This window comes from Eptesicus fuscus, chromosome 10, assembly GCF_027574615.1.
Source record: "Eptesicus fuscus isolate TK198812 chromosome 10, DD_ASM_mEF_20220401, whole genome shotgun sequence".
NCBI lineage: Eukaryota > Metazoa > Chordata > Mammalia > Chiroptera > Vespertilionidae > Eptesicus > Eptesicus fuscus.
Genome location: NC_072482.1, coordinates 96,951,066 through 96,965,303, shown reverse-complemented (window position 1 = coordinate 96,965,303; position 14,238 = coordinate 96,951,066). Strand labels below are relative to the sequence as shown.

General features: G+C 45.5%; 1 protein-coding gene across 2 annotated transcripts in view; it reads left to right on the top strand.

The window, feature by feature from the left end:
- The window catches only part of PDE10A (phosphodiesterase 10A), a 117,661-nt gene that overhangs the window by 64,040 nt on the left and 39,383 nt on the right, over nucleotides 1-14,238 (top strand). For both annotated transcript variants that reach the window (XM_008156675.3, XM_028132928.2), the window contains exons 2-5: nucleotides 3,895-4,023; nucleotides 9,379-9,407; nucleotides 10,192-10,312; nucleotides 11,233-11,282. In XM_008156675.3, coding sequence (XP_008154897.2) covers nucleotides 3,895-4,023; nucleotides 9,379-9,407; nucleotides 10,192-10,312; nucleotides 11,233-11,282 — 329 coding nt within the window. The remainder of the gene's footprint in view (nucleotides 1-3,894; nucleotides 4,024-9,378; nucleotides 9,408-10,191; nucleotides 10,313-11,232; nucleotides 11,283-14,238) is intronic.

Genomic DNA, 14,238 nt, shown 5'->3' with positions numbered 1-14,238 from the left:
AGAGTATGAAGTCTTTTAAAAATATATTTTATTGATTTTTTTACAGAGAGGAAGGGAGAGGGATAGAGAGTTAGAAACATAGATGAGAGAGAAACATCTATCAGCTGCCTCCTGCACACCTCCTACTGGGGATGTGCCCGCAACCAAGGTACATGCCCTTGACTGGAATCGAACCTGGGACCCTTCAGTCCGCAAGCCAGTGCTCTGTCCACTGAGCCACACTGGTTAGGGCGAGTAGGGAGTTCTTTATGCTGCAGGGCATCATCCCGTTGGAGTCCTGGGAGGATGGGTTTTGGGGTACTTAAGCTTACCCCTGCAGCTCTACTCACAACCGTTGCTGTCGTCATTCTCCTGTCACTTTGAGGGCGTCAGTGTTCATCTGGCTTTCTCAGCTCCAGGAGCGGGCGTGGCGGGCCTGGCCAGGGGGAAGCCCATCTCGCGCTGGTGCCGAAGGGCTGTGGGGGCGCCTTCTGATCCATGCGTGTGAGGCATGTTGGAGGCGTGTGGAGTGGGAGTCAGTGATGTAGGTCAGAACCCTGGCAGGGTATTCAGCGGGGCTCAGTAAGGGACTGCTTTTTAGGTCATAGACACACCTGGTTTCAATAGGAATGGATAATTAGAAGACAACACTTTTTCAGTTTTATTGAAATGATTGACTTGATAGGTAAGCTTAAGGTGTACAACTTGATGATTCATACACGTGTATTGAGAAAGGATGACCCCAATAAGGTTAGTTAACACCCCATCCCCTCACATAACTACCTCTTTTGCGGGGTGATAACTTTTAAGATCAGTTCTGTTCACTTTCAAGTATACTGTATAATGCAGCAATGTTGATTCCAGTCACCCTGATGTATGTGAATTAGGTCTTCAGAACTTACTTAACTTATGGCTGGAAGGCTGTACCCTGTGACCAACCCCCCCACCCCCCACCCCGTGCTCCACCCATTCGGCCTTCCTCCCTCCCCGTTGAATACCTGGCAACCAGTGATCCCGCCCCCCTCCCCCCCTCTCGTTTTGCTTTGCCCAGGATGTTGTATGATTGGGGTTTGATAGTACACAGCCTTTTCAGACTGCCCTCAGTGTGTGCATTTTAGAGGACTCATCTCTTTTCAAGGCTGGTTAGCTGCTCTCTTTTTATTGCTAAATCATATCTGATGCCATGGACATGCCACAGCACCTGGGTACTTGCTGTTTGGGTGAAGGATCATGAGTAGAGTTGCTATCAACAGTCACATGCAGGCTTTGTTCGGACATAAGCCTTCATGCCAGTGAGGTGACTCCCTAGTGGTGAGCCCCCTGGACCGCGTGGTGAGACCATACTGAGCTTTAGGAGAAGCTGCCAAGAAGGCTTCCAGGCGGCCACTGCTCTGCCTTCTTACCAGCAGCGTGAGCGTCCTTGTTACGCTGCAGCCTCACCACCACCTGGTCCTCGGTGACTGGGCTATAGCCATTCCAATAGGGATGGTACGAAATCTCACTTCTTTCTTTACCTCCAGTTCATTGATGACAGTTGAGCATCTTTTCTTAGGCTTGTTTGCCACCCATGTATCATCTTCGGTGAAGTATCTGTTTAGATATTGGATTCACTTTTAATTGGTTCGTTTTTCTTGCCGAGTTTTAAGCATTCTTGGTTTATCTTGTCAGATATGTAATTTTGTAACTTGGCAAATAAGACTTGAATCATAATGCCCTAACATGAAATGAGATGACAGGAGGGATGAGTCAGTTACGGCTTTTTATTTCCCACCTGGGTTTCTGAGAAAAGGGAGAGGAACAGGAAAGGGGAAGTGGGAGTTAAAATCACTTTGAGAAGAAATAGGAAGGACAAGGATCATTGAGTTTTGCATCAAGAGGGAGCTCGTGGTGGTGGAAGAACAAGGACTAGAGATCAAACACATATTCAGACTCCTGGTTAGATCTCACTGCCGTCAGCATCGCTTATTGAAGAGAAAGCAGAAGGGCACACACACAGGCAGTTAGGGGAAGAACTTGGAAAGCTGAGCCACAAGAGTGAGGGGAGGAAGCGTGAAGCGGGAATCAGGCATCAGCTCCCTGCTGTGTTGTGGGGAGAAGCTCAAGAGCACGCACTGTGCATTGTCTGTCTTCTTGAAGGTCAAGTCAGAGGTCATCTCCCTTAGCACCCTGTCTCTTCTGTGTCTGGGACGGCAACTTGCTCCGTCAGGGGAGCTCTCTCTCTGATGAGTCTTATGTGTAACCCCTTGTAGAATTTCTTAAATAGAACTTGACATCACTGGGCTCTTTTGCAGGGTGAACATAGGTTCTCATTGAAAAAAATCTGTTACCAATATCCATCTCTGTATAAATCTATATTTCTATATCTCTACCTTTATCTCTAGCCCTCTCTATAAATCTGTTGTTTAAGTTGCCTAAGTACTAATCCACTGAAAGAAATCATCTACCTTCTCAGTGACACGGTCCTGTTGTAGAGTCGTCAGAGTCGTGACTTCCGTCCCCTGAGAATCACACCCATGAGTCCTGGCCTGTCTGGTGGGGTCAGACAGATTTACTTTTTTCTTTTTTAAAATATATTTTAATTGATTTCAGAGAGGAAGGGAGAGGGAGAGATAGAAACATCAATGATGAGGGAGAATCATTGACCGGCTGCCTCCTGCACGGCCCACACTGGGGACCGAGCCCACAGCCTGGTCATGTGCCCTTGACCAGTATCGAACCCAGGACCCTTCAGTTCACAGGCCAGCGCTCTGTCCACTGAGCCAAACTGGTTAGGGCTAGTTTTTTCTTTACAAAGTAGAATCTGTCTATTGTCTTTTTCACCTAACCATCCCTTAGGATGGCAATTCTATTGACTAATTTACAGTGAGGCTACAGTAGTAGAAACAACTACCGTTACTGAGTAATAATTGAGGGTAACCTGTTTGGGATTTGAAGTTCGCAAAATGACACAGCAACAGGAAGCACCAAATGCAAAACATGATTTTATGGATTCAGTATGGAAACATGTGAAAGTGCTTTGAAAATCCTGGGTGTAGTAAGGGGCAGCTATCATTAGACGAGGAAATTATTTCGGTGAAGCAGACGACGGACGTAGAATCTCTGCGAACACGTTTCACGATGACTGCACCTACAGATTCATTTCCCCAAGCAAGGGTCCAGTTTGTGTTGTAAGCAATAACTGGTAAGAACGTACTCATGGGACCTGTCGGGGACCTGTTGGCACTGTTACTAGCGCTTCCTTTGCCTTGAGTATTAAGCCCAGGGTAGCTGCTGACACACCACAGGTGAGTACTCTGTAGGGCGTGACTGCGCAGTTGGGACACGGCCTCAGTTCAAGTATAACATTGCCATGGGCCGTCGGAACACAGCTGTTTCGTGATGTAATGTCTGTAGTTTTAAATCACTGAGGCTCTAATTTTACTTTTTCTGTTTTTTATGGTGCTAACATATATAACAGCAAATTGCCACTTTTGCCATTTCCAGTGTGCCATTCAGGGGCATTCATTAGACTCAATGTGTGCACTGAGTCTGTCTACTTCTAGAACATGCCTTCACTCAAAGTAGAAACTGTACCTGCTAAGCTATACTTCCCATCCTCCGCTTCCCAAGCGCCAAACCCCCTTCAATGCCCCGTCTCTGTGCGTCTGCCTACCTAGGCACGTCGTGTGAATGGACACGTAGGGCGAATGTCTGTCCTTCGGACTGGCTTATTTGACTTGTTTTTAAGGCTCCTTCATGGGGTACGTGTATCAGAACATCTTCCCTTTTCATGCTGGATATTATTCCATTGTATGCATACACATCTTTGTATTCTTCTTGTACTTATTATATTTTAAATCAGTCAGTATTCTTACATCTTTTATGTATATGAAGATGTCATATGGGTTAATTTTATTCTTTTCAATTCCTTTACAGGTTTGACAGATGAAAAAGTGAAGGCATATCTTTCTCTTCACCCTCAGATATTAGATGAATTTGTATCTGAAAGTGTTAGTACAGAGACGGTAGAGAAATGGCTGAGGAGGAAGAATAACAAAGCAGAAGGTGAGATCTCATTCAGACTGAATGTGGCTTATTTTCCACTTGATAGTGACACAGGACAGGCATTTGACACGCGCTGGAAAGGAAACGCGGGGCAGGCAGTGCCATGTTAGCTTTGTGATCGTTTTACTCTAAAGAGAGAACTTGACGTTAGAGTGAGGGGGCTAGACAGAAAAGAAAGACCCTTGACTAAGAAGAAAGACCTTGACAGGTAATTCCTGAAAATTTATTTAGATGTGAACACACTGAAAAATGCAGTGTTAGACTTGGTTTTGTTTAATGATGATTATTAATGATTCTAAAATATTATTTGTATTGCAAAGCTATATTTGTTAATATATTTTGCCAAAAGAAGTTTTCACGCAGTTTTTACCTGTGCCCAGTAGGAAAACTGATGACTTGGCATTAGATTTTCATTCAGATCTGTCCACGGAAGAAGCAGCTCTGATGAAAAAACAAATGTGGGCTTAGGAGGGATGTGTAGTTCATTTCCTGCCAGATTGAATGCACATATTAATGTGTAGGATCTGAATAATGTCATATAATTTTGGTTTTTTATGAATTGCATTTGGCCAAATATTCATTTCTAAGAATATTGTTTCAGAGTGGAAATTAATTTTAAATATGATTTTAAATAAACGAAGACCTTTTATATTAAAAACACCAAAATAAATACTGTTCTTCTGGAAATGTGTTTAGTGTAGCAAAAGTGCTATATTTAAAGTTAAAGGGGTCATTGTTGAAATGTTGTGTTGTTAGGAGGGTGCTACCAGCATGTTGCTCAGAGCTGATTCTCCTTACTCTGGTTTTGAAAGTTTTTGCATTTGGTACTCAAGAGGGTGATTGATTGAACTCAAATGATCTAAAAATTATGAGCAGCGGAGATTAAAAATGGTGGCAGAGTAAGCGGATGCTGCATGGACATGCTCCCAGGAACAAACTGGTATTACAACTAAAATACAGAAAAACTTCCTAAATAATCAATGGAAAACTCGCAGGAGAGAACCCTGATACCTGAGGACCGGAAGTGGAGACCGCATAGAGACTGATTTATTTTGTATATTGTAAAAAAAAAAAAAAAAAAAGAGAGAGAGAAAGAAAGAAAAAATTCTGCAATAAAAAATAAAAATTATGGCCGAAACCGGTTTGGCTCAGTGGATAGAGCGTCGGTCTGCGGACTGAAAGGTCCCAGGTTCGATTCCGGTCAAGGGCATGTACATTGATTGCGGGCACATCCCCGGTAGGGGGTGTGCAGGAGGCAGCTGGTCGATGTTTTATGGCCAATACTTTTTATTATAATTCTATGTCTATTCAGCAGCAGACCATGTAGCTATTGGTGTATTTATAAATGTCAAATAATTAATGTTAGAAATACTGGTATTTTCAGTTGCCTTAAATATTTTTCATAAAATACATGAAGTTGCTTTCTTTTCTTTTTTTTTTTTTTTTACTCAAAGAATGTATCTACTATGTATTTGTCTGTCCATCATTCTAGAAATAAGATTTAATGTTCATTCAAATATTTCATGCTTGGAAGGAGTGAGATTTCAATTATGCTCCTAAATTGCAGATTAAACAGCATTTGTTCTGCTTTGTATGTGACAGATGTCTTCTATGCTTGTGTGTGCATCGTAGGCGATTCAGTGAACAGGGCATGAACCAGTTTGCAGTGTTAGATGGTCTTAGCGAGTAGGACACTGATGAATGGGGCAGTGCTTATTAGTACACATCACAAGTAAGGAAAGCACAGGTCGTTGAAATGGTTTACTTGGAACTTCATTTGGTGTGCTCTCTCCTTTCTCTGAAAAACCTTCTCTCAGATACTGAAACTGCACTTTCACTTAAATACAACTTCCATATCATTTTTTTGTGTAATACAAAACCAGAAGATGTGTCAAATGCCTTCATCTGAGCTAAAAGCAAATGAGTTCACCATCTATTCCTTAAAAGCTTCCTGGAGATTTAACATTGGCCTGGATTATTTAACCAAAGGTTGGATAATAATTTCTAGAAACATTTATCGGAGTGGTGACTATAGCAGGAATGTGACCAGGTTCTCCTCATTGCTCTGGCTTGCCATTCCGTGTGTCAACAAACATATTTATTGAGCACCTGGGTATGTAATTGTAGAATAAGCAATATATAAACTCGATCCCCTCAAGGTCATTTTCTTATAGGGAAGATAGATGATAAACAATAAAAAAGATTACTTCAGATTTGTTGACTGTGTATTTGATAGACATTTTTAAAAATTTTTATTTTTATTGATTTCAGAGAGGAAGGGAGAAGGGAAGAGAGATAGAAACCTCAATGATGAGAGAGAATCACTGATTGGCTGCTTCTTGCACGCCCCACACTGGGGATCGAGCCCACAACCCGAGCGTGTGCCCTGACTGGGAATCAAACCGTGACCTCCTGGTTCATAGGTCGACGCTCAACCACTGAGCCATGCTGGTCAAGTACTTGCAGATGTCTTAACACAGTAGTTTTAAAATCAAAGCACAAACCGTCTCTCTCCCGTGTTTGTGAAATATCAAGGAGTAAAGTTTTGCCGGAAACTTTTCACAGAACGTCCGTGCCGTCTTTCCGAGTGGCGTCAATAACTGCTCCCCGTGGCTGTGGCACGAGGTGGAACACTGACTGTGTTGGGAAAGGCGTGTTGAGGGAACGAGACTCAGCAAGGGAAGCCCCCGTGCCAGTCTGCGTACGTGGGGGGAGAGGATCCCGAGCGACGCGTGCAGCCGGGCAGTGAGCAGACAGGCCCGGCCAGGGCTGCTCCCCCACTTCGCACCCTCGGGTCTGCCTTCAGGAAATCAGAAATGTTTTTGAAATCGATCTCAGGCTCAGGGTTTTAAAAGTCCAGGGTCCTTGGATCGGTCATAGCCCAAACTCCTCATTTGAGAATGTATCTGATGCTTTTCTTTGAGAGAGTTCGTCTAAAACATAGATGAACAACCATACTTACTTCCCTAATTCAACATGTGTGAGCATTACCTGAGATGGGCTTGTTAAGAATACCTCTCCCAGCCTTACCACTTCAGTAAGAAAATGTTTTTGATTCCGGTGATGTATTTTTGTCACTTTATTTATGCTCTCTATTTACTCTCAATAGTTTGCTCTGCTCCCGTACCGTGATTTTTAGAAGACAGTGTTTTCTAGCAATATTATAACGTTCGGTAAAACTATTTGGGACCAGACAACTCTACGCTGAAATGTGGGGTGCATCCACCTCTGAATCCTTAGCAGAATGGGGCTGCGCGGATCACTTGTGTGTTCCCTGGTGCTGCTGAGCGATATTCACCCACTTCTCTGCTGAAGCACATTCAGTGACTTCCAGCTCCAGAGCATTCTGAGTGACAGTCATGCTGTCTTAAGTAACACCCTAGAATGAGAAATGCTGGCGTTAATTGCTTTTACTGGAGTGTTTTTACGTGTTGACCACTTACCTCATGTTTTTGTCTCTTTGGTGCGATTGGAGTTTCACTCTGATAGATAGAGGCCTGTGGGTCTTCTGAGTCTGTCTGAGACTTTGTTAATGCGTGTGAAAAGTGCCCCTGTCTCATACTGCCCTCCTTCGCTTCCGTTTCATAGATACTTTGTGTACTAGTTTTTACATTTTGGGAAGGAATCATTTAATCCCTTTTAGTAACAGAGCTCTCCATGCATTGGCTGAGTCTCTAATATCTTTTGCAGCGTTTGACATAATGGGCCACATTAAATCTCACTTAATGAATAAAAGATTGAATGAGTGAATAAATAATTTAAAAGCATTCATGTCTATTAGATTAATTTTGACACAGGGTTGATAGCAAGATAAGGTTGTATTTCTTAGCATAGTATGTTAAAAATATAGGCTTTATATTAATTGGAAACTATGGTCTTTAGACTAATTTATTTATTGCTTACCACAGAAAATGAGCCATTCTTTGTTACCTAAGGATACATTACCTAAAGGTAGCTGTAAATTTATTCTGCTATGGCCTTGTTGCTGTTGAACATGGTAAAGGGACTAATTATGTATGTAATTTAAAGAGAAATACTGTATTATCATGATTATTTTATTATTTTTTAAAATATTATTGATTTTTTACAGAGAGGAAGGGAGAGGGATAGAGAGTTAGAAACATCGATGAGAGAGAAACATCGATCAGCTGCCTCCCGAAAATACCCCCTACTGGGGATGTGCCCGCAACCAAGGTACATGCCCTTGACCGGAATCCAACCTGGGACCCTTCAGTCTACAGGCCGACGCTCTATCCACTGAGCCAAACCAGTCAGGGCTATCATTATTTTAAATATTATTTTCAATTGCTAGAGGTTCCCCTGAGGATTTCTCGATAAATGATAGTGATGCTTGTGACCCATTACAATATTTCCTTCTAGCCCATGACTGTGGGCTGTGCTTTCATTATGTTTCCTTTACCTCTTCCACCAATATTTTGTAGATTTTATTGTACAAGTCTTTCATCTCTTTGGTTAATTCCTAAGTATTGTATTATTTTTGGAGCTACTGTAAATGGAATTTTCTCTTAGTTTCCTTTTTGAATTGTTTATTGTTAGTGTACAGAAATGCAACTGATTTTTGTGTGCTTGCTTTTTTATCTTGCTACTTTGTTGAATTCTAAGTGTGTGTTTTTTGTGTGTGAAATATTCAGGTTTTTACCTATGAGATCATATCACCTACAAACAGATCAATTTACTACTTCTTTCAATTTGATGTCTTTTATTTACTTTTCTTGCTTAATGCCTCTGCCTAGAACTTCTGTGCTCTGTGGTGAGTGGAAGTGGGCATCCTGGCCCTTTCCTGATGGCTCCACAACCTGGAGAGCCGCAGTGGAGACAAGAGGCTGCCTCCATGCGGGCCTGCAGAGGCCACACGCACGCTTCCTCTGTGTGAGAGCCAGGGACCTGGGCTGGGCACTCAGAACCCGTGGCTTCAGTGGGGTCTGGGCCAGCTTGTTTCTTGTGTCCTGTTGGTCACACAGTATGTTCTGGCCATGTAGGCAGCCCCGCAGGGAGATCCCTCCTGCCACATGGGTGCCTCTCCTAGTCACACACCCTTTTCTGTGCCCATATTTGAACAAGCCACAGTGTAGCCATGTTTGCAGGTACAGCCATTTATAGGTGATCGTGAAACGACAAGCAAGTTGGGTCATTTCAGGTCCCTCCAAAATTCATATGCACATCTAGCTCTAAAGTTGTATGTTTGACACTTATTTAAAGGTTTTAAAACCCAGGTTGTTAGATTTCATACGAGGAAGCATTGCAGTGACGCCTTCTGTTTATTGAATGACGTGTTGCATGTTCCAGACCCTGCGCCGAGTTCTAATTGTGCTTCCCTTCCTTCTCCCTCCCCAGATGAGTCGGTGCCTAAGGAAGTCAGCAGGGTAAGTGCGGGGAGCCTCACTCCCACCCCCGGATGGGAAAGGCGTCCTTTGTGTGCTTCCTCGGAGCTCTCCGTGCTGAAGGATCAGGGGCTGAGGATAAGGGGCCAGAGAGCTGAGTGCACGGGGAGCCGGTAGTGACAGAATTTCGTCTTGTTTTTCAAGTTCACCTTGGCTGGTGTTAGGAGAAGGGGCCTCGGGGGGCGAGCTGGAGCGCAGGGAAGCTGCTGTTTGGAGCCTGCTCTCAGTGGTTTTACAGAAGACCCGGCATGGCTTGTGGTGGGGGCAGCGCAGATTCGGCTGCCACCTTCTCCCAGGCCCCACCTACCTGCCGTGGGGCCCAGGGCCCGTGGGACGGCCCTGAACGCAGTGGCCGTGAAGGTGGAAGAGGGGGGGCGGGACTGGGTGGCAGCCACAGTGATGCAGAGGCCGGACGGCGATGCTCTGGGCTTCCCCCGGTGGTGCATGAGGGTGGCTTTTCTTACGATGCTTCACTCACTTGGCAGACTTGGATCGTTTTCACTGAGGAAGTTGCCGGCAACATTATATGTAAAACCTGAGAGAGACAGCTGCGATGTGTGACATTGGATATTTGAATAAATAGACATGCATGGGCTCTATGCTAATTCTAAATAGCTCATGGCAGTTTTACTTTGTCCCCTATTTTATTGTAGAATATATTAAACCATGCTGTGTAAAAGTATATAAAGTCATACAGAGTGAGTATGCTTTATGAACAAAGGAATTTTTATTATATTTAATTGTGCCGTTTATGTTTTTATTAAAGTACCAAGATACGAACATGCAGGGAGTCGTGTATGAACTGAACAGCTACATCGAGCAGCGGCTGGACACAGGCGGGGACAACCAGCTGCTGCTGTACGAGCTGAGCAGCATCATCAGAACAGGTGAGACCGCGTGGCTCGCACGGCGGACGGCTGGCTCCCACTGCCTGGCCGAGAAGGGCGCCACCCTGTGCTCACGGAGAGGCAGAGGGCGCCATGCGCTTCCTTCTGTTCTTGGGCTAACGTTTGAAGTGAAAGTATTTTATTCTGAGACCATCAGAATCCCAAAAACAGCATCTGCCTGAATTTAAATGGAATGTACTATGCCTTCTCATTCAAACCTGGCTTTCTTTGTATAGTTTTATTGAACGAAGTCACATTTATACAAGAAATCGCTAATTTTAAGGAAGAAGCAGCACTTTAAATTTATTTGGGCAGGTGACAACTTTATGTACTATTATGACCACCTGACTGCTGAGAACGCTGCGGTAGAGACAGGCCACACGCATGGCGGAAAGGAGGTAAATTCGGGGCATTGCTCTGAGCCGTACTCTCACTGCTGTGGGAGCTGCCGCCAGCCGACCCTGAAGCAGTGTTAGAAGAGTCCAGTCATGTCCTCTTCAGTGACGATACGCAGATGCGAGCAGAATTCTTTTTGGCCGATGCTTATATTGGTTATTCAATATTATGAAAACCAATTCTAGTATTTTTTAATACTTTGAAAATTAAATACAACTCTCAGATTTTAAAAATATTTTTCAATAATTCTGATTTTCAAGTTTGCCAAGTACGTTATTATACAGTACACTGCCTGCTCTGTGGGTTGAGGATGTCACATCTTAAACTTGGCAATGGCTGATGAAAGTAAACGGAACGCTCCACTTACGTGAATGAGTAAAGCCCTAGGCCGTTGTGTGCCGTTTGCCGCACGACGGGTGACCGTCAGAAGCCCGCTGACCGTCTGGGTGCTGAGGCCTCGCCGCGAGGCTCCCGTGCTGTGTCTTCTGTCCCATCAGTCTCTTCCTCTCTCATTGCCTTGGCAGCCACAAAAGCGGATGGATTTGCACTGTATTTCCTTGGCGAGTGCAATAATGTAAGTATCTACATTTAGATTTTGGCGCCCTAGTTAAGAAAATGTCATAAGCTTTTTAGAAAGTAAACTGTTACGTTAACATCGTCATAGACGTATGGGAATGAAGTGCTTTAAGTTCACCTTACTGTTTGTTTCTACATGGGGTGTTACCAGCCGAGAATTTTACCAGCATGGCGACAGTGCGGGGTAAAGTCTTATAATTTATCGCTGGCTCTGGTTTTGGTGTGTGGTGTTCTACCTCACCAACGACATTTCTAGACTACGGTTTTGTGAAGAAGTTACTCACCCTGTGGACAGCCCTTTCTACACACTGTCTGCAGCAGAACCAAGGGAGAACAGAAGCTCAGCATCGCCAAGTGTGAGGTGGTTTTCTGCCCGGCCGGTGTGGCTCAGTGGAGGGCAGAGCCCCCGCCCTGGAAGGCTGCTGGTCGATTCAGGGCAGGCACCTCCTTGGTGGTGGGCTCGGTCCCCAGTGGGCGAGTCCAGGAGGCAGCCAATCAGTGCTCCCTCTCACATTGACGATTCTCCTCTCCCTCTCGCTCTAAAAGCCAATAAAGAACCTTTTTTAAGAAGTAAAATGAAATGTGACTTTTAGATTGTTGAAGACAACTCAGAGTTTTGGGAGAGAGTTTCTAGGAAGTGACTCCCTGAGCTGCATGGCCCTGCTTCGGCCCTCCCAGGGGGCCCTGCGTGGCTGCTCTGCCCTCCTCCAGGGGGCACACTGGCCGTGTCGCTGGTTTACCTGGCGTCCTGCAGAGAATCTCACGGTGTTCACTTCCCGGCCTCTCAGTGTTGTTGCGGCATTAAACACACACACACGTTTTAGGAGGATGTTCTGAGCCGACGATACTTACACTCATAGCTTAAATATGTGCACCTCAGTTATACATTGATTTGGCACGCTCCTGCTGTGCATGTGGTGCTGTGGTTTGAGATTGGGCTGTGTTTTTGCGTGTGATACTCGGGGACTGGGCTGTTTGTGTGATGTGAATGGGAAGGGGAGTGGAGACGCAGTACTCCGAGGTTGGTTGTGGTCTCGGGAGTACGCAGCAGGGCAGGCAGGAAAGTGAGGTGCAGGCAGTGCCGACGGGCTGAACTCCCTAACTCGTAGGGGACCCCGCACCTCCTCAGCCCTGTGTTCTCTGCTTTGCAGTCACTGTTACGGGACGGGAAGGTCTTTAGGGACCTTTTCTCAGTCATTTCTGTGTTCACCCAGCATGTCTTTCGGTGCCGCTCATACAAACAGCCACCGAGAGTGCTTATTAAGGGACATTATCCGGATGTCCCTGCGACTTCCACCTACTTCTCAGTTCCCGTGCTGGTGGGACTTGAAGGTGGCTAAGGTACTAAAGTAACAAACGGATCTCACTGTTTTCTGTTCATTCTAAAAAGTTATTTCTAAATTTTGGGATTTTTATTAAAAAGTAAGAATTTCTTTTAGAAAATTCTGGTATGATTGCATTTATTCTTGTTTACTGCCGGGCTTATGAGCTCAGGGTGAAAGGGAGTCCGCCTGTCTCCACTCCTTCCCTGGGATCTCCACCCGCAGGGCTAGCCACGCTGGCCTGTTGTCCCCATGTCACCTGTCCTTCAGTCACAGCTGTTTGTGACCCAAACTGGGACCTTTCAGACTCTCTGCTGAAACCTGGACCTGGGACTCAGCATTCCAGGCTGTTTACCTGAAAAGAAGTAATGGGAACCCCAAAACTGGGGCCGTTGCTCTAGGAGGCCTCTTCTGCTCAGGGGAAGGACAATGGGGAGACCTAGTTGGCAGAGGGGGGTAGGGCAGTCCCAGAGGCCAGGGGTTCACAGTGTGTGGGAGCCCCAAGAAGGGCTGGGCTCTCAGAGCAGGGATCGAGATTCCAGACCCATGTTCTTTTTTTATTTTATTTTTTTTTTAAAGTATATTTTTACTTATTTCAGAGAGGAAGGGAGAGAGAGAGAGAAACATCCATGATGAGAGAGAATCACTGACCAGCTGCCTCCTGCACACCCCCCACTGGGATCGAGCCTGCACCTGGGCATGTGCCCTGACCGGGAATTGAACTCTGACCTCCTGGTTCATAGGTTGATGCTCAATCACTGAGCCACGCCGGTTGGCCAGAAAGTGCAAACACAGCTGAGTGACGTTCGCCGTGTTTGTGCTTCCTGGTCTGTAGACGCCTTTCTACGTTGCGTTCAGGGCAGTAGCCTCCTCTGCTGTGTGATTAGAAAGCGCTTTGCATTTGTAGTGACACAGCGCAGGTCGGCATTCTCTCACTGCTGCTCACCACCCACGTTTTAGCTTGGTCGAGGGTGACCTCACACCCTCTCTGCATTCCTCTGGCTCCTTGCCCTGAACTCCTCAGGTCAGCTGATGGGCTCTGTTCTCTCTTGGTCCCGGGCCTTGCACCTCTGCCGTCCCCACGCCTGAGGGACAGCTACGTTGTGTGCCACGGTGGACCCCTGGGGTGGCAGCAGGGGCCACAGCAAACGGCAGCTTTTTCTGGCCCTCCTGGGTCACACCCCCTGTTACACTCTCCTAATGGCACCTGCTTCCTCGCAGAACTCAGTGAGGCTGTAATTGCCCAAGTATCTGTGATTTGTGTTAGTAATTTGCTTATCTGGCTTTTTCACTAGAACTGTGGTCGGCAAACGGCGGCTCGCGAGCCACATGTGGCTCTTTGGCCCCTTGAGTGTGGCTCTTCCACAAAATACCACGGCCTGGGCGAGTCTATGTTGAAGAAGTGGCGTTAGAAGAAGTTTAAGTTAAAAAAATTTGGCTCTCAAAAGAAATTTCAATCGTTGTACTGTTGATATTTGGCTCTGTTGACTAATGAGTTTGCTGACCACTGCACTAAAACATAAGCTGCGTGGAGGCAGAGAGCTGATCTGGGAGGTGAATCTTGGGGTGGTTGCTGTATTTTGTTGACTGTATTTTCTCGTTTGTGTAATCGACGGGGCGAGGCGTTTCTGT